Source organism: Hyperolius riggenbachi, chromosome 7, assembly GCF_040937935.1.
Source record: "Hyperolius riggenbachi isolate aHypRig1 chromosome 7, aHypRig1.pri, whole genome shotgun sequence".
Classification (NCBI taxonomy): domain Eukaryota; kingdom Metazoa; phylum Chordata; class Amphibia; order Anura; family Hyperoliidae; genus Hyperolius; species Hyperolius riggenbachi.
The window spans coordinates 197,847,202-197,865,851 of NC_090652.1; the positions used below are offsets into that span (position 1 = coordinate 197,847,202).

At 45.5% G+C, this 18,650-nt stretch overlaps 1 protein-coding gene across 10 annotated transcripts in view; it reads right to left on the reverse strand.

Moving 5' to 3' along the window:
* The window catches only part of ADAM23 (ADAM metallopeptidase domain 23), a 468,543-nt gene that overhangs the window by 179,627 nt on the left and 270,266 nt on the right, over positions 1 to 18,650 (reverse strand). For all 10 annotated transcript variants that reach the window (XM_068244982.1, XM_068244983.1, XM_068244981.1 and 7 more), the window contains one exon: positions 523 to 586. In XM_068244982.1, coding sequence (XP_068101083.1) covers positions 523 to 586 — 64 coding nt within the window. The remainder of the gene's footprint in view (positions 1 to 522; positions 587 to 18,650) is intronic.

The window sequence follows — 18,650 nt, forward strand, 5'->3', positions numbered from 1 at the left end:
CACTTTTCTGGCCAGCATAAATGTTTCTTGTTTTCAAAGTTCGCCTCCCTATTGAATTCTATTGCGGTTCGCAAAAGTTCCTGCGAACCGAACTTTCATGGTAGGTTCGCGAACCAAAAATCAGAGGTTCGGACCATCTCTAGTGCCTTTGCCTTACTGCTTCAGTTCCACATATGTCTTTGGTTTGATTCTATATGGATTGCCCTGCTTTACATGCATGGATTCCCATTCAACATACACAGATGTTCACTACCTATAGTAAAGCATTTGTCCATATCATAACTAAAAGTGATTAATGAAATACTAATGATTCCGAATTGCATGCAATTGGAATGCAAATTGTATGCAACTTGAAATTGAGCCAATCAAAATCAATACAAAGACCATGTCACAGGCCAAATTCTGAGCTGCCTACAATTTGCATTAAATATGCACGGAAGCCCATAATTATTAGTATGTAAGCGACCACCTCACCACCACAAGTGTTATAAATATTAGCTTTTTATCATTAGGAATACTTACACAATTGTGATTTATGTCTATTGGATGTATCGTGTAGGTGTGAGTGCCATCATCAAACATTCCACTGGAAGACAAAAAAACAGATAAAATTCAGCAAAAAACATGTAAGTCCTCTGCAGTCAAAAATGTAAACAAAGGAGTTGCAACAGCTAAGAGTGAAGATATGTTTTCAGGGAAATTCGGGTTATCTAGTGATTTGGTTTGGGCAAAATTAAGTTCAAATTGACTTGGCATTTATTTCAAACTAGCTTCTGAAACACTTTGACAGTGTTGTTTTTAAATAAATGGATTTCGCATAAATTGGAGATGCCATCTGCTGCTGAAGATCTGGGCTTGAAATTTTAATATCTGTGTCACTAAAATGGAGCAAGCATGCACAAGCCATGGATCTATTCTTATAGCGCATAGCATAGAAACAGACTTCAGAAATATAAATTATTTATTAACATACAATAAATGTGTTTAAAAGTACTTTCATATCGCCATTCCTTTTCTGTTCACAGTCACATGACATGGTTGCTAGGAGTGGTAAATTACATAATGCAGGTATAAAGCTAGATCAACTCAGAATTATTTACATCTCAGTTACTACTCCTAGCAAATTTAGCATGTAAATATTTGTAGTTTGAAAATGCACCCATCAAATTCTGCTGAGGTGGGAATCTACTAGTCCATTTTCAAGCTGCATACATTTGCATGAAAAGTGCATAATTCTGGCAAAAATGACAGTCTCTTCACTTCTTTTAATATATGTTTCCCTTAAAGTGCCGAGACTGATCCTAAAGAGAACCCGAAGTGTGAGACATATGGAGGCTGCAATATGTATTTCCTTTTTTAAAACACCAGTTGCCTGGCAGTCCAGCTGATCTTTCTGGTCAGTAGTTTCTGAATCAGAAACCTAAAACAAACGTAGCTAATCTTGTCAGATTTTTGTCAGAAATATCTGACCTGCATGCTTGTTCGGAGTCTATGTTTAAAAAGTCTAAGAGTCTATTTTCACTAAGAGCCATGGGCGTTTCCTGTCCTGCAGCGGCTCCCATACTACTGCAAAACCGCAGCCCGAATCGCTTAGCCGTGCCATACACAGCCATAAGGATCCAGGGGCATGCCATCCCGAGTTTCACAGCAGTGCCATCTGGATGGCAAGCCATTACAGGAATAAGCAGGTTTTCCCCGTGCAGCTCGCATGCAGGGAAATTGTAACGATCGGTGGGCGCAGAGAGTATCTGATTACCGGTGATCTGCAGTATCGCCGGAAATACAGATATATACCAGATTATAAGTGATCTGCAGTCTCACCGATAATCCGATATACAAACTAACCTCTGTTCGCCTGAGTAGAGTGTAGTGTTTTGGTGTAACAGTAACACTAGGAGGCCTAGGCCTCAGTGCAGCAAGGAGAACTGCACGGATTCCTTCCGCAGACCTGAGCTCTCCAAGACGGGAGGAGTCAGACTGACAGTAGGAAGGAAAGTCCGAGAGTGACACTCAGGAAGAAGTGTCACTAACAGGACTGGGAACCGCCTCCAATCGTGAGGTCGGTTCTCGAGGTCAGACAAGCCAGGTCGTACACACACGGACAGATAAAGTACAAATACAGTAGGCAAAGGCGGAGTCAAAGTACAGGCAGGGTTCAGCAACGGGGTATCAGATATATCGGGGTACAAAATCAGGAGGCAGAAACAGAGTCTAGGAACGAGCCGAGGTTCGGCAACAGAGTATCAGAAATATCGAGGTACAAGGTCAGAGTTCAGGAGGATAGTCGAGGCAGGCAAAAGTCATAACAGAAAATCACAATCAAACTAGTACTTTAGCTATCAATAATCTAGCTAAGTGTAGGATTACAGCTCCAGCTGGTCCCGGCACACTTAAGGATCTGACTACGGATCTGGGTGCTCCCACATATGTGATCGTACGCCAGACAAAGAGCAAGTGAACAACCAGCAGTATATATACTCTAGGACCTTTCCAGGACCTCCCTAATTGCTGGTCCAATGAGAGCAGTGGAATTTGTCAGCTGACCCAGCTGGTCAGCCGACACCCTTCTAACTGCTATTTAAACTCTGCCTCTCTGCTCGCGCGCGTGTAAGTCTGAATCTTGGTGGACTATCAGTCCCAGCCACACCAGTACTGTCATGCAATGTATCTAGTGCGGGGGCCGCCTCTGATGCGGATTCCGCCGCACTGCCTATGCGGCATGCAGCGTTTTTTCCGCGTTGTGACGCCATGCTGGACGCGGAAACAGCCGCCTCACCTTGAGAGACGGCGGCATTTCCGCGTTTCCTTACAGTACCCCCCCCCCCCCCCGAGGAGTGGACTCCGGACAACTCCTTTCAGGCTTTTCTGGATGTACCGTATGAAATTCCCTCACTAACTCATCCGCATGCATGCGGTTCCCAGGTACCCATTGCCTCTCCTCAATGCCGTACCCCTTCCAATGTACGAGATACTGCACCGAGTTCTGTACAGTACGTGAATCTATGATTTTTTCCACCTCATACTCGGGTTGGGCATTGACTAAGACAGGAGGAGGAGGAGTGGGACCCAGCTGGACTGCGGGTTTGAGAAGTGATACATGGAAAGACCTCACTCCCCGCATGCTGGTGGGAAGATCAACGGTATATGTGACATCGTTGATCTTCCTAGTCACAGGGAATGGGCCCACGAACCTGGGACCAAGTTTGTCAGAAGGTTGTTTCAGAGCCAAATGACGTGTAGACACCCAAACCAAGTCTCCAGGTTGGAAGCTCCACTCTACTGAACGTCTCTTATCAGCTTGACCCTTTTGATTAACAAAAGCTTTTCGTAAATTATCTCTCACCGTGCGCCAAATATCTTTAAAAGATCTCTGCCAGGCTTCCAAAGCTGGAAACGGAGAGGAGGCCACTGGCAATGGTGAGAACTTGGGCAATCTTCCAGACACCACCTGGAATGGAGAGAATCCGGTGGAGGAGCTTCTTAAATTGTTTTGTGCGAACTCCGCGAAAGGCAGAAATTTGACCCTGTCGTTCTGTGTTTCTGCAACATAGCACCTCAAGAATTGCTCCAAAGACTGGTTGATTCTCTCCGTTTGCCCATTGGTCTGTGGGTGGTAGCCCGATGAAAATGACAACTTCATGCCCATTTGTTGGCAGAATGCCCTCCAGAATTTAGAAATGAACTGGACTCCCCGATCCGACACTATGTTTTCCGGAATGCCGTGCAGCCGGAACACATGTGTGATAAACAGGTCAGCCAATTCCTGGGCCGAGGGGAGTCCTTTCAAGGGCACGAAATGGGCCATTTTACTGAAGCGGTCGACTACCACCCAAATGACCGACATGCCTTCTGACTTGGGAAGTTCACCTACAAAATCCATGGACAAATGGGTCCATGGCTCACTCGGGGTGGGTAAAGGCTGCAAGGTACCCACAGGTGCCAGCCGGGAGGGTTTACTCTTAGCACAAACCGCACATTCCCTCACGAATTCCTTGCAATCAGCTGCCAAGGAAGGCCACCAAGCACATCTAGCTACCAGATCCTGTGTTCTAGATGCTCCAGGATGCCCAGCATTTTTATGCGTATGGAACATCTCTAGAACCTGGAGACGGAACGGTAGCGGAATGAACAGCACCCCTGCGGGTTTTCCTTCTGGGATGTCTTGTTGGAAGGGAATTAAAGTCCCCTTCCAATCCTCCCAAGTCTCTGTTGCGGCCAGTACCAACCTCTGGGGAACAATAGTCTCTGGAATGGAGGGCTGTGCTGTCTCTGACTCAAAGCACCTGGACAAGGCATCCGCCTTAGTGTTCTTGCTACCCGGTGTATACGTAATAATGAAAGAGAATCGAGAAAAAAATAATGACCAACGAGCCTGGTGAGGGCTCAACCTCTTAGCTCCCTCGATGTATTCTAGATTTTTATGGTCAGTGTAAACCGTGACCGTATGCTCCGCTCCCTCTAACCAGTGTCGCCATTCCTCGAAGGCTAACTTAATGGCTAAGAGCTCTCTGTTGCCAATATCGTAGTTCCTTTCCGCAGGGGAGAATCTACGGGAGAAGTAGGCACACGGGTGCAATCTACCCTACAAGCCAGATCGCTGAGACAGCACAGCCCCCACCCCGACCTCTGAGGCATCCACCTCAACAATAAAAGGAAAAGACGTATCCACATGCCTGAGGATGGGTGCAGAACAAAATAAGCCCTTCAGGGTGGCAAAAGCCTGTAACGCCTCGGGAGACCAGTGAGTGGTATCTGCACCCTTCTTGGTGAGACTGGTAAGTGGAGAAATCACCGTAGAGTACCCCTTTATGAACCTCCTATAATAGTTGGCAAAGCCAAGAAACCGCTGAAGCGATTTCAAGCCTACCGGCTGAGGCCATTCTAACACAGTGGAGACCTTGGCCGGATCCATGGACAGGCCAGTAGTAGAGATTATGTACCCCAGGAAAGCGACAGATGTTACCTCGAAGATACATTTTTCTAACTTAGCATACAATAGATTCTGCCTTAGTCTGTTCAAAACGAACCTCACATGGGTCCTATGTTCAGAGAGACTGTTGGAGAAGATAAGAATATCGTCTAGATAAACTAGAACAAATCTTCCCAACACCTCTCTGAAGACCTCGTTGATGAGTTCCTGGAAGACGGCCGGGGCATTACATAACCCGAAGGGCATTACCAGGTACTCATAATGCCCGTCTGGTGTATTAAAGGCCGTCTTCCATTCATCGCCCTTTCTTATGCGTACCAGGTTGTACGCACCTCGCAAATCCAGCTTAGAAAAGATCTTGGCGCCAGTGATTTGTGTAAAAAGATCGTCTATCAAGAGTAGCGGATAGCGATTTTTTACTGTAATCTTGTTGAGACCGCGGTAGTCAATGCAAGGCCGCAGACCTCCGTCTTTCTTTTTTACAAAGAAGAAGCCTGCCCCAGCAGGCGACCGGGACGGCCGAATAAAGCCTTTGGCCAGATTCTCCCTAATGTACTCCTGCATCGCCAATTTTTCGGGCCCCGACAAATTGTACAAACGACCCCGGGGGGGTACACAACCAGAACGGAGATCAATGGGACAGTCGAAAGGGCGATGTGGAGGCAATTTATCGGCAGCTTTAGGGCAGAAAACATCAGAATATTCAGCATACTGGTCTGGTACCCCTTCCACCTGAATTCTGGTTTGCCCCAATGTTAGCTTCCCCAAACACTGATGAAAACAATGGGGAGACCAGGAGGTTAACTGACCCGTGGCCCAGTCGATGTGCGGTGAATGGACTTGCAACCACGGCATGCCTAAGATAATAGTGGAGGTTGACATGTGCAGCACAAAAAATTGTAATTCTTCCCCATGCAGAACCCCTATGGTAAGTCTCACCATCGGAGTCTGTGACAGGGCACGATTCCGTTGCAGAGGGGAATCGTCCACTGCCGTAACCTGAATGGGGGGTCTCACAGGAGTGAGTGGGAGGCCCAACTCCTGAGCAAATTCGAAGTTCATAAAATTAGCCGCTGAGCCAGAATCAATAAAGGCTTCAGTGGATACAGATTTATCCTCCCATGTAACCGTACAAGGGAGAAGTAATTTTTTCTCTTTAAGGGGTGCAATTTGCGTGCCCAGGGTGTCACCCCCCACTACTCCTAGGCAAACTCGTTTCCCGACTTGTTAGGGCAGTTTCGCACTCTATGCCCTGCTGCTGCACAATACAGGCACAGCTGTTCTGTCATTCTCCGCCTTCGTTCCACCTGGGTCAGCCTTGACCGACCAATCTGCATTGGTTCGGGCGGTGGCAAGGCCGGGGAGGGTGAGACAGGCGGAGAAGGTGTCACTAGGGGTGTAGCGGATGGTGCCGCGTACGATGTCACCCTGACACGGTGACTGCCCCTAGCCTGCCTCTGGTGGCGCAACCTGCGATCCACTCGAATGGCCGATGATATGGCTTCATCAACCGTCTTGGGCTCAGGCACGGTTAACATTAAGTCGGAGACCTCCTCTGACAACCCAGACAAGAAGTAATCCATTAAGGCAAAGTTGTCAAATCTAGTAGTGACTGACCACCTGCGGAATTCTGCCGCATAATCCTCAACCGAACCTCTGCCTTGCCGCAAAAGTTTGAGCTTCCGCTCAGAGGATGCAGCAAGGTCAGGGTCATCGTAAATTACGGCCATAGCCTTAAAGAATTCCTCTACCGAGGTTAGAGCTGTATCGGTAGAAGGCAGGTTATATGCCCAGGACTGGGAGTCGCCAGTCAGCAGGGTTTTAATGAAGATGACCCGTTGGGCCTCAGTCCCTGAGGATCGGGGTCTCAACTCGAAATATGACAACACTCTACTCCTGAAATTCCGGAAGTCAGATTTGTGGCCGGAAAACGTATCAGGTACAGGCATACGTATGTCATCACTAGGAGGGGATCGCACTGAATCAACTGACGTGTGTAGGGTATTCACAGAGCCTGATAAGGCATCAATTAAGGCTTTGTGCTGGCCCAGTGCTTGATGAATGTTATCCACCGAAGTGGTAAGCACAGTCAGAGGATCAGTGCGTGATTCCATCGTTTTTGTGGTCTGGCGTTCTGTAACGATCGGTGGGCGCAGAGAGTATCTGATTACCGGTGATCTGCAGTATCGCCGGAAATACAGATATATACCAGATTATAAGTGATCTGCAGTCTCACCGATAATCCGATATACAAACTAACCTCTGTTCGCCTGAGTAGAGTGTAGTGTTTTGGTGTAACAGTAACACTAGGAGGCCTAGGCCTCAGTGCAGCAAGGAGAACTGCACGGATTCCTTCCGCAGACCTGAGCTCTCCAAGACGGGAGGAGTCAGACTGACAGTAGGAAGGAAAGTCCGAGAGTGACACTCAGGAAGAAGTGTCACTAACAGGACTGGGAACCGCCTCCAATCGTGAGGTCGGTTCTCGAGGTCAGACAAGCCAGGTCGTACACACACGGACAGATAAAGTACAAATACAGTAGGCAAAGGCGGAGTCAAAGTACAGGCAGGGTTCAGCAACGGGGTATCAGATATATCGGGGTACAAAATCAGGAGGCAGAAACAGAGTCTAGGAACGAGCCGAGGTTCGGCAACAGAGTATCAGAAATATCGAGGTACAAGGTCAGAGTTCAGGAGGATAGTCGAGGCAGGCAAAAGTCATAACAGAAAATCACAATCAAACTAGTACTTTAGCTATCAATAATCTAGCTAAGTGTAGGATTACAGCTCCAGCTGGTCCCGGCACACTTAAGGATCTGACTACGGATCTGGGTGCTCCCACATATGTGATCGTACGCCAGACAAAGAGCAAGTGAACAACCAGCAGTATATATACTCTAGGACCTTTCCAGGACCTCCCTAATTGCTGGTCCAATGAGAGCAGTGGAATTTGTCAGCTGACCCAGCTGGTCAGCCGACACCCTTCTAACTGCTATTTAAACTCTGCCTCTCTGCTCGCGCGCGTGTAAGTCTGAATCTTGGTGGACTATCAGTCCCAGCCACACCAGTACTGTCATGCAATGTATCTAGTGCGGGGGCCGCCTCTGATGCGGATTCCGCCGCACTGCCTATGCGGCATGCAGCGTTTTTTCCGCGTTGTGACGCCATGCTGGACGCGGAAACAGCCGCCTCACCTTGAGAGACGGCGGCATTTCCGCGTTTCCTTACAGTAATGCTGCAGAATCCAAATGAAGTGAAAACGGGTCCTTAGAGTCAGTGGATAAGAAGCTCAGCTGGCCAATGTCAATTGTTTAAAAGGAAATTAATATGGCAGCCTCCACATGTCTCTCACCCTGGGCTCCCTAGGCTGGTTTCACACTGTGGATAACATGCACATGACGCAATCAAAAATATTTGCAGTGGCATGCAATGAATGCTGGCAAAGAAGCAACTGACCAATAAGTGCATTCATTATATTAATTATGTGATCCTTTTCTTTTTAAAAATGTTTGGGTCCTTGACCCAGAATAGATAGGGCAGATAAAGTGATCTAATTCAAGTCTGATTCCTCTGGCTGGAGGTTTGTTGCAGATGTGAGACTCAGAGACTACCAAAGTCTACATATCTGCATGACAGTCAGGCAACTAACATTTCTAAAAAGCAAAGATAGCAGCCTCCACATTCCTTTGACTACACATTTTCTCAAATAAAGCAATATCTTATTAGTGACACATCTTAAGAAGTGCTATTTCCCATAATGGTAGATGACCAAGGTAAGGCAGAGTTATTAAATGCTTTCTTTGCTTCTGTCTTCACAAGGGAAACATCACTGTTGCAAATTACAGATGCAGAAGAGTCTCAATCTTCCAATTGTAATATTAAATACTTAACGCAGGAAGAAGTGAAGGCAAGACTAAATAAATTAAAAATAGACGAGGCACCTGGCCCGGATGGCATGCATCCTTGGGTCCTAGGGGAATTAAGTTCCGTTATAGATAAACCCCTTTATCTTATCTTTTGTGACTCTCTTTCAACTGGCAGAGTCCCAGTGGATTGGCGTACAGCCCACGTTTTCCCATTATTTAAGAAGGGCAAAAAATCAGATCCAGGAAATTAAAGACCTGTAAGCTTAACATCAGTTGTATGCAAACTATTTGAGGGGTTACTAAGAGATACTATACATGACTTCATAGTAGAAAATAAACTAAAGATAGGTCCTGTTTGGCTAACATGCTCAGCTTTTATGAGGTAGTGAACGCTAATGTGGATATTGGGAATGCTGTAGATGTGATATACTTTGACTTTGCAAAGCCCTTTGACACTGTTCCCCACAAAAGTCTGGTGCAAAAGTTGAGGATGCAAGGACTGGGGAAGAGTCTGTGTGCATGGATAGGGAACTGGCTAATGGACAGAAAACAAAGAGTTGTGGTCAGTGGATCATACTCAAAATGGGTGACTGTTAGCAGTGGGTTCCCACAGAGGTCTGTACTGGGTCCAGTGCTCTTCAATGTATTTATTAATGACCTAGTAGATGCAGTAGAAAGCAATGTTACTATTTTTGCAGATGATACAAAATTGTGCAGAATCATCAACTCTCAGGAAGATAGTGACATATTGCAACAGGATCTGGATAGGATGGCTACATGGGCACATAAATTGCAGATGAAATTCAATGTTAAAAAATGTAAAGTCATGCATTTTGGTCATACCAATGGTCCAGCACCATACAAAATAAATGGAATACAGTTGGGGACATCAAACTTGGAGAAGGACTTAGGAGTACTCATCGACAACAAGTTAAATAATTGTACCCAATGCCAAGCCGCTGCAGCAAAAGCTAACAAAATTTGGGAAGCATTAAAAGGGAAATAAAAACTTGAGATGCTAGCGTAATATTGCCCCTGTTTAACTCTCTAGTAAGGCCACATCTGGAATATGGAATTCAGTTCTGGGCACCACATTACAGGAAGGATATTGCAGTTTTAGAGCAGGTGCAGAGACGAGCAACAAAATTGATACGTGGGATGGAAGGTCTCACTTAAGAAGAAAGGTTAGATAAACTAGGTTTATTTAGTCTAGAGAAAAGACGCCTTAGAGGGGATCTAATTAACATGTAGAAATACATCAGAGGGCAATATAAAAGCTTGGCGGATGAACTTTTTGTCCCTAGGCCTTCTCAAAGGACTAGAGGACATGATCTGCGCATGGAGATAAAACGTTTTAGCCATTTATTTAGGAAAGGGTTCTTTACAGTAAGAGTGATTATGATGTGGAATGCATTGCCACAGGAAGTAGTTATGGCAAATTCTATACGTGCATTTAAAGGGGGCTTAGATGCTTTCCTTGCGATGAAAGACATCCATGGCTACAATTACTAGGTAATGCCCAATGATGTTGATCCAGGGATTTTATCTGATTGCCATCTGGAGTCGAGAAGGAATTTTTTCCCTTTTGGGGCTAATTGGCCCATGCCTTGTAAGGGTTTTTCGCCTTCCTCTAGATCAACAGGGATATGTGAGGGAGCAGGCTGGTGTTGTACTTTGTTCTCTGGTTGAACTCGATGGACGTATGTCTTTTTTCAACCCAAATAACTATGTAACTATGACATAGGTATGGATTTTTTATGTTGTGAGGAGATATGTTGGGGATGCTGCTGGGACATGAAGGAGTAATTGTATTTTACGCAACAGGGAGGTGGACTGGGAGGATTGCTAGCTTATAGAGGGGTAAGGATATTTTACTTTGGAGGGGAAAGATGGATTGTTGATAATTCTCTGTACATTGCTGTTCTGAAGACATAGTTTATTGTATTGGGCTTCTCATCGCATTTTTGTAATAATACTAGCAGGCATCTAAAGGACTTAAAGGATCACTATTTAAAAATAATTGTAAGAAGTACATTTTTCACAAAATAAAATGCAACATAAACAACATTTCTCCTTTGTTCATGTCACATACAGTAGGCAATACAACTCTGACAGATATGACGGGTTTTGGACTAGTTTAGCTCTTCACCGACGATTCTAAGTATTTCCTTTATTCTTTAAAAAAAGAAGTAATTTATAGCGCATTGTACTGTGGAAAAAAATGCAAGTTATTAATAGGCATACACATTTATTTTGGCTTTGAAATTTGTTTGTGATAGTGGTCCTTTAACCAGACCATCGCTGCAAACCAGGTGCATCAATTATTTTACAAACATGAAAATTCACAGTTAAAAAAGATTTTGGAAAAATTGTTAATTACTAAGTATTACAAAATTAAAAACATACTTTCATTAAAATGGAATGGTTTGAGATCTGGCTTATTGTTGCTATATATCAAACTACTGTATATGCCTTCAGATTTTTTTTGGCATGACAAAATAATCAAAAATGGATAATGACTGCTATCCATTATACAGCCAGTAGAGGAGTCATTTTAAAGTGGTTATTTTCCAATGTCCTTTAGTATAAAAACTGCATTATTAAAGGTGTTTAACAATACTGAAGTTGTCAGACTAGCAAAGCATGCTTTCCTACACAGCAAAGCACACAAAACAATACACTTAAAGATGTATCGTGGAACAGGCTGGCACATAATTAATAATTTAACAGTTTGATTTCTGAGGTCAGCTCACAGAAATAGCTGTGGCTTTAGTGTGATAAGTCAATGTCTAAAGAATTGTACAACTGATACAAAAAATATTAATCTACTTGCAGGGCCAGTTCTAGATTTTTTGCTGCCTGAAGCAAATTTGTGCAGTTGTGCCCCCGCCCCAATTTGAAATGATCACACAGCACCCGGCATTTTGAAGCGTGCATTATAGCCGTGGTGCAACCAACAACAAAAAAATTCCCTCAGTATAGGTAGGTAGCCAGGCATCAGTGACCAAGTATGGGTAGCAAGACATAGATGCCCAAGTATAGGTAGCCAGACATAGATATCCAAGCATAGGTAGCCAGGCAGACATAGGTGCCCCAGTATAGGTAGCCAGGCATAGGTGCCCAAGTATAGGTAGCCAGGCAGGCATAGTTGCCCCAGTATAGGTAGCCAGGCATAGGTGCCCAAGTATAGGTAGCCAGGCTGAACTAGGTGCCTAAGTATAGGTAGCCAGGCAGGCATAGGTGCCCAAGTTTATGTAACAAAACATAGGTGCCCAAGTATAGGTAGCCTGGCAGACATAGGTGCCCAAATATAGGTAGCCAGGCATAGGTGCCCAAATATAGGTAGCCAGGCATAGGTGCCCAAGTATAGGTAGCCAGACATAGATGCCCAAGTATAGGAAGCCAGACATAGATGCCCAAGAATAGGTAGCCAGGCAGGCATAGGAGCCCCAGTTTAGGTAACAAAACATAGGTGCCCAAGTATAGGTAGACAGGCTGACATAGTACAGGTAGCCAGACATAGGTGCCCAAGTATAGGTAGCCAGGTAGGCATAGGTGCCCCAGTATAGGTAGCCAGGCATAGGTGCCTCTGTATAGGTAGCCAGGCAGGCATAGGTGCCTTTGTATAGGTAGCCAGGCATAGGTGCCCACGTATAGGTAGCCAGGCAGGCATAGGTGTCCCTGTATAGGTAGCCAGGTATAGGTGCCCAAGTATAGGTAGCCAGGCAGGCATAGGTGAGGTGCATTAGCATATACTGATGCCAAAGCTGCTAACCATGAATTCTGTGTGAAGAGAAGCTAGAGATAATCCGCCCCCCTATTGCCGACTTCAAGCAGCAGCATGTGTACAGAGCAAACTTCTGTCTCCGGGCTTCTGACACAGTTACCAAGTGCGGTAGTCTTCTTGCTCTGCTACTTGCACTCCCAAAGCTAGCAGCTAGTAGGTAGGCTATGTGCTGGCAATGTTTCTTCTTCTTCTTGCGTCAATTTAATCCTGCACCAGCAATGTACGTGTGTGTGTGTGTGCATGCGTGCGAACATGCATATGTGTGTGTTAATGTGTTGTTTTTTTCCCAGGGGCTTTCCCCATCCTCTTCAACCACACCGACCGCAGTCTGGGATCCGCCAAACTTATCTAACAAGAGTTTGTCAAAAATGTTCTTGTGTCACACTCCCATCTCTGCACAAGTGAGGCCACACAGCGCAGGTACAAGTGCCTGCATAGAAACACAAATCCACTTGTGTATGGAGAAGAAAAGCCATGCACAAGCAGCTTTGTGCGGTTGTGCAGGTGTGGGCTGCACTTGCACCTGCACAGTGTGGCCTCACTCGTACAAAGACGGGAGTGTGACCACGGGAACATTTTTGACAAACTCTTGTCACATTTGTCAGGAGGGTTCTAGGCAGCATAGGTGCAGTGGAGGAGGATGGGAGAAGTTTCTGTGCTCTCATAGGTACCCTTTAAAGAGACTCTGTAACAAATTTTTCAGCCTTAGTTCTTCTATCCTATAAGTTCCTATGCTGGTTCTAATGTGCTCTGGCTTACTGCAGCCTTTCCTAATTGCACTGTCTCTGTAATAAATCTTATCTCCTTTCCTCTGTCGTGTCTGTCAGGCTAAGGCTTGAATGTGTGGAATGTGCAGGGCTGCTTGTGATTGGATAGAAGCGATACACACTCTCTGCAGGCCCCCTGCACACTCTGTATGACTCACACACTCTGTTTATGTGAGCCTATCACAAGCTGGTTAGTTTGTTTGTAAACACTGCCTAAAACTGTTAATTACAAGCCAGGATTGCAGGAGAGAGTGGCAGAAACAGCACAGAGGGGCACAGGAGAAAATAAGGAATAGAATGGTATGCTTTTTAGTGTAAGAATATAAGAGTACAGATTCTCTTTAACATAATAATATGGTATATTATTTTCTGTGTTTTAAAGAAAAAAGTGCACTTCCCATTACTCTTCCCAATCCTTCTCTCTTTAGGGCAATCTGTGAAATCTATAACAATAATAATCTGTGTAAGTCTGGAAAGGGGGGGAGGGGTTATGTTGATCAAGGGGTGGCTGGTGATGGTTGGCCTTGGGCGGTAAAAGTAGAAATCCGGCCCTGGCTGCTTGTAATATTTTTAGAATGATTTTTCTTAAAGGAATGTGAAAGAAATGTCAGTTTATCAGCAGGCAAGCAATAAAGTACATGATGACTGTCAGGGGGCTCTTCAATCAACAAAGAAAAGAGCTGGCACATCCAAAGTTAATCCATATTGGCCATATTCTTTTACATGGAACCAATAAAGATTAGCTTTGGATGTGCCAGCGTGTCACGGTCTATTACCTGCTGTCTGGCGGCTGGCACATACGGATGCCCATATGCATCCGGGTGGTGGTTGGGTCTTCTGTTTGATCCGGCGGCTGTCTCCGTGCATGCTATGTGTGGCATTGTTTACCTCTGCACCGGAAGTTGTGGAGGTGGACGTGCTGTTCATACGCATGCGGACGGATGTACGCGAGTGCATGAAGTTACGTAAGTAAATACGCGTGGGATGTGCGCATGCGTGCGTAATGACGCATGACGTCATGTTCACGCCAAACGGCCTATATAAGATGGCAGAGAGCAGTACTCAGTGCTGTTGTATTGCAGCAAGTTCTGGGTGCTCTCCCGTGACGTGACTTATTGTCTGCCTGATTCCTGCTATGCTATTGACCCCGGCTCATCTGACTACCCGATTTGGCTTCGACCCCGGCTTTGTACGACTACCCGCTCCATTGCTGACCTTTGCCTGTCTGAGGACCTACCCTGTTGCCGAACCCTTGCTTGTACGAGAACCACCTGTGTTGCTGACCCGGATCTGTCTGAGAACCTGCTCTATTACCAAATCATCGCTTGTCTACGGATTTGCCTGACTGTTGAGTCATTGCAGTACCAGACTCGACCTGTGGGAGTGCTCCAGAACCTCCTTGGTCATGCCAGTGGTCCAGCGAGCGCTCCTGCCCCTTGTTTACTGGAGATTCCTGTTCCCAATCCAGGAGCTTCAGTTGACGAGCCGCAAGAGTTGCTGCCCTCAGCAAACCGGTCTCCAGCATCTGAGGTACGTGACAGAATACAACAGCCCACAAATGGAGACCGCTGAGGCAGCAAATATTCTCAGCACACTGTGCAAGCAAGTAACCTCTCTGACCGAAGCAATCAAGGAACTTCAATCTGGTCATGTTCAAATAGAGGGGCGTCTGAATACCTTAGTCAGTGGAGAAAATCCAACCCCACCAGCAGTGCCTAATCTAGCTCCTGCAAGTAATCCAGCTCCAGCTGAACCAGTACCTTTAGCAATAGTTCCCACTCCTGAACCACGAGTACTAATTCCGGAACGTTTCTCAGGAGATCGAACACGATTTCGGGCCTTCCGACATTCATGCCAGCTTGTTTTTGCCTTGCAACCCCGAACCTTTTTGAACGAAGAAACCAAAGTCGGATTTATAATCTCACTGCTTCAGGGAGAACCTCAGTCTTGGGCTCATCATGTAATGGATCAAGAACACACGGCTCCCGCTACCTCTCAGGGGTTCCTTGATAATATGGCTATCCTATACAATTATCATCAACGTGGTGCCACAGCCGAAGCTACCCTTCAGCATCTGCGACAGGGTCAAAGACCTGTTGAAAAAATCACTTCTGAGTTCCGACGTTGGGCAGCCGACACAGATTGGAACGAACCTGCCTTGAAACATCAGTATAAAATGGCGCTTTCAGAATATATTAAGGATGAGTTGGCTCGTGTGGGAATACCTGCTACCTTGGATAATCTTATCTTGTCCGCTATCCAGATTGACCGACGCTATCGGGAACGTCAGTTGGAGAAGAGCAGTTCTGATGTTAATCACTCTTTCTGGTCACCCACCACCTTGCCACCTCCTCCTGCTCTATCAGGTTCTAATGATCAACCCGAGCCAAGGCAGATTGGACTTATTTGGTCACCTCTCTCAGAGGAAGAGAGGACCAGAAGAAGACATGGGAATCTTTGTTTCTACTGCGGAACCACTGGTCACTTCCTGAGATCTTGCCCAGTCCGTCCTCAGGGTAAGGAAGATTATCCTGATTTCTTCAAATTCCAACCAGCCGTTCCTCCTTCAATTTCAACTAATCATTTTGTTGTCCCTATCTTTTTTCAGTTACCTGGAAGAATCCTGGAAATCTTAGCAATCATTGACTCTGGAGCCTGTAGTTGTTTTATGGACATTTCCTTTGCCACTAATCATTTATTTCCAACTCAGCCCGGAAAGAACCCTCTTCAGATTCACCTTGCCGATGGTACAACAGTTAGTTCTGGACCTGTAACCTTAGAAACCATACCCATTATTGCTTCAGTTCTTGGAAGACATCAGGAAGTACATAAATTTGATCTTCTTGCTTCCCCTTTTCATCCAGTTATTCTGGGATTACCTTGGTTTCAAGCTCATGATCCTGTCATCAAATGGTCCTCTGGAGAAATAACATTCCCTTAATCATACTGTAAGAAGTACTGTCTATCAGAACAAACAACCATCACCGGCTCTCTATTATGTACTACTGCTCTACAAGATGTAATTCCCAAACAATATCATGTATTTTTGGACGTCTTTGACAAAAAGAAAGCAAATCAGTTGTCACCCCATCGTCCATACGATTGCCCTATAGACTTACTTCCAGGTGCAGCGATTCCTTTTGGTCGGATGTTTTCTTTATCTGAACCTGAACAGGATGCTCTAAAAGAATACATTGAAGACAATTTAAAGAAAGGCTTTATTCAACTCTCCACCTCGCCAGCAGGGGCAGGTATCTTTTTTGTTCAGAAGAAAGACAAACCACTTCATCCTTGTATTAATTACATGGAATTGAACAAAATAACAATCAAGAACAGATATCCATTGCCCTTGATGCCGGAACTTTTTCAGAAATTAAGGGGAGCCAAGATTTTTACAAAACTAGATTTAAGGGGTGCATACAATTTGGTAAGAATTAGAGCTGGTGATGAGTGGAAGACAGCTTTCAGATCTTGATTCGGGCACTATGAGTACCTAGTAATCAGGGTCAGACTGGGACACTAAGGGCCCACCAAGGAAATTTCAGCCTTTGAATATTCAACCTTACTTCTCATCAGCTTACCATCCGCAATCAAATGGTCAGACGGAACGCACCAATCAGATTCTGGAACAGTGCCTCAGATGTTCACCTTCTCTCAAGACAATTGGGTTCTTTTACTTCCCTCAGTGGAATTTGTATATAATAATTCAGTCCATTCATCCACTCAGCAATCACCATTCTTTGCAAATTATGGATTTCATCCATCTTTTCTGCTTAATATGATTATTGAGACATCAGCTCCTGCCACCAGTGTGATGGTCGATTTTCTATCCCGCAATAATCAGTTATTACAAAAAACAATGTCCCAAGCTCAAGAGGATTTCAAGAGGAAAGCCGATCATCATAGGAGAGGTGACTTGGGATTTAAGGTGGGTGATTCAGTACTACTTTCTACACTAAATCTAAAGTTGTCCTGTCCATCACGGAAATTAGGACCCAAATTAATTGGGCCGTTTTCCATTAAGAGGAAGATTGGAAAAGTAGCCTATGAACTGGACTTACCAAGAAAATTCAGGATACACCTGGTTTACCATGTGTCTTTATTAAAACCTGTACAGCCGGATGCTATATCTGGACAGAATGCATTACCTCAACCTCCTGTTATAGTTGATGGTGAGGAATAATTCGAGGTGGAAGAAATTTTAAATTCCAGATGGAAAAGTAGTCATCTTCAGTATTTGATCAAGTGGAAGAATTATGGGCCTGAAGACAATACTTGGGAACCAGCCTCAAATGTTCATGCGCCCCTACTGGTCAAAAAGATTCATAAAAATTTTCCTGACAAACCAGCTTCAAGGGCATCCGGAGGCTGCCCCTAAGGGGGGGGGGGGGGGGGGGGGCATTGTCACGGTCTATTACCTGCTGTCTGGCGGCTGGCACATACGGATGCCCATGTGCATCCGGGTGGTGGTCGGGTCTTCTGTTTGATCCGGTGGCTGCCTCCGTGCACGCTATGGGCCTGATTCACAAAGCGGTGCAAACACTTTGCACGCCTGTGAAAAGCCCTTTATCACGCCTAAACTTAGTTTAGGCGTGATCTGAAGGAATTCGCACGAACTCCCGCGCGCAAAGTTTTGCGCGCGCAGCAAACCTTCTGATTTGAAGGAACCCCATTGGTCTGCTAAGGACCAATGGGGCTCCTTGGAGCCCAAATTCAAAGATGCTTAGAGAGCTCTGAGCTATATAGCTCAGAGCTCTGTCGGGTCTGTGCAGCGCAGACGCGTATGCGGCGGCTGAGTGGCGAGTGACGTCGGGTGCGGCATAGTTACAATGTAACAAAGTTGTTACATTGTAAATAACTTTGTTACATTGTAACTGATAGAACATTTCCGAGGCTATTTCGAGGGATCATTTATTTAAAGGGACAGGTAAGTATTAATGGTTAATTAAGAATATTAAAGGACTTTTTTCGTGGTTATGTTTTTTGTTCACTTAAAATACTTTTTCTAAGTGTTTGTGTGTTTATTTACTTTTAACTCTTAAAGGAAATGGGTAAGGGGTACAAGTACCTCTATACTCATTTCTCCTGGGAGGGGGGGTGGGCATCTGGGGGACCCCTTTTTAAAGGGGACTCCCAGATTCCACCATGAACCCCCCCCCCAGGAAATCGCGGCCTCCACCTCCACCGCCCATCGGAGGTGGAGAAGAGCCCCTTGTCCTTGGATTGGACAAGGGCTCGGAGGGGGAGGGGAAAGCTTGGCTGCCCCTCCCCTTCCGAGACCCCCCAATCCATGGACCATGCGG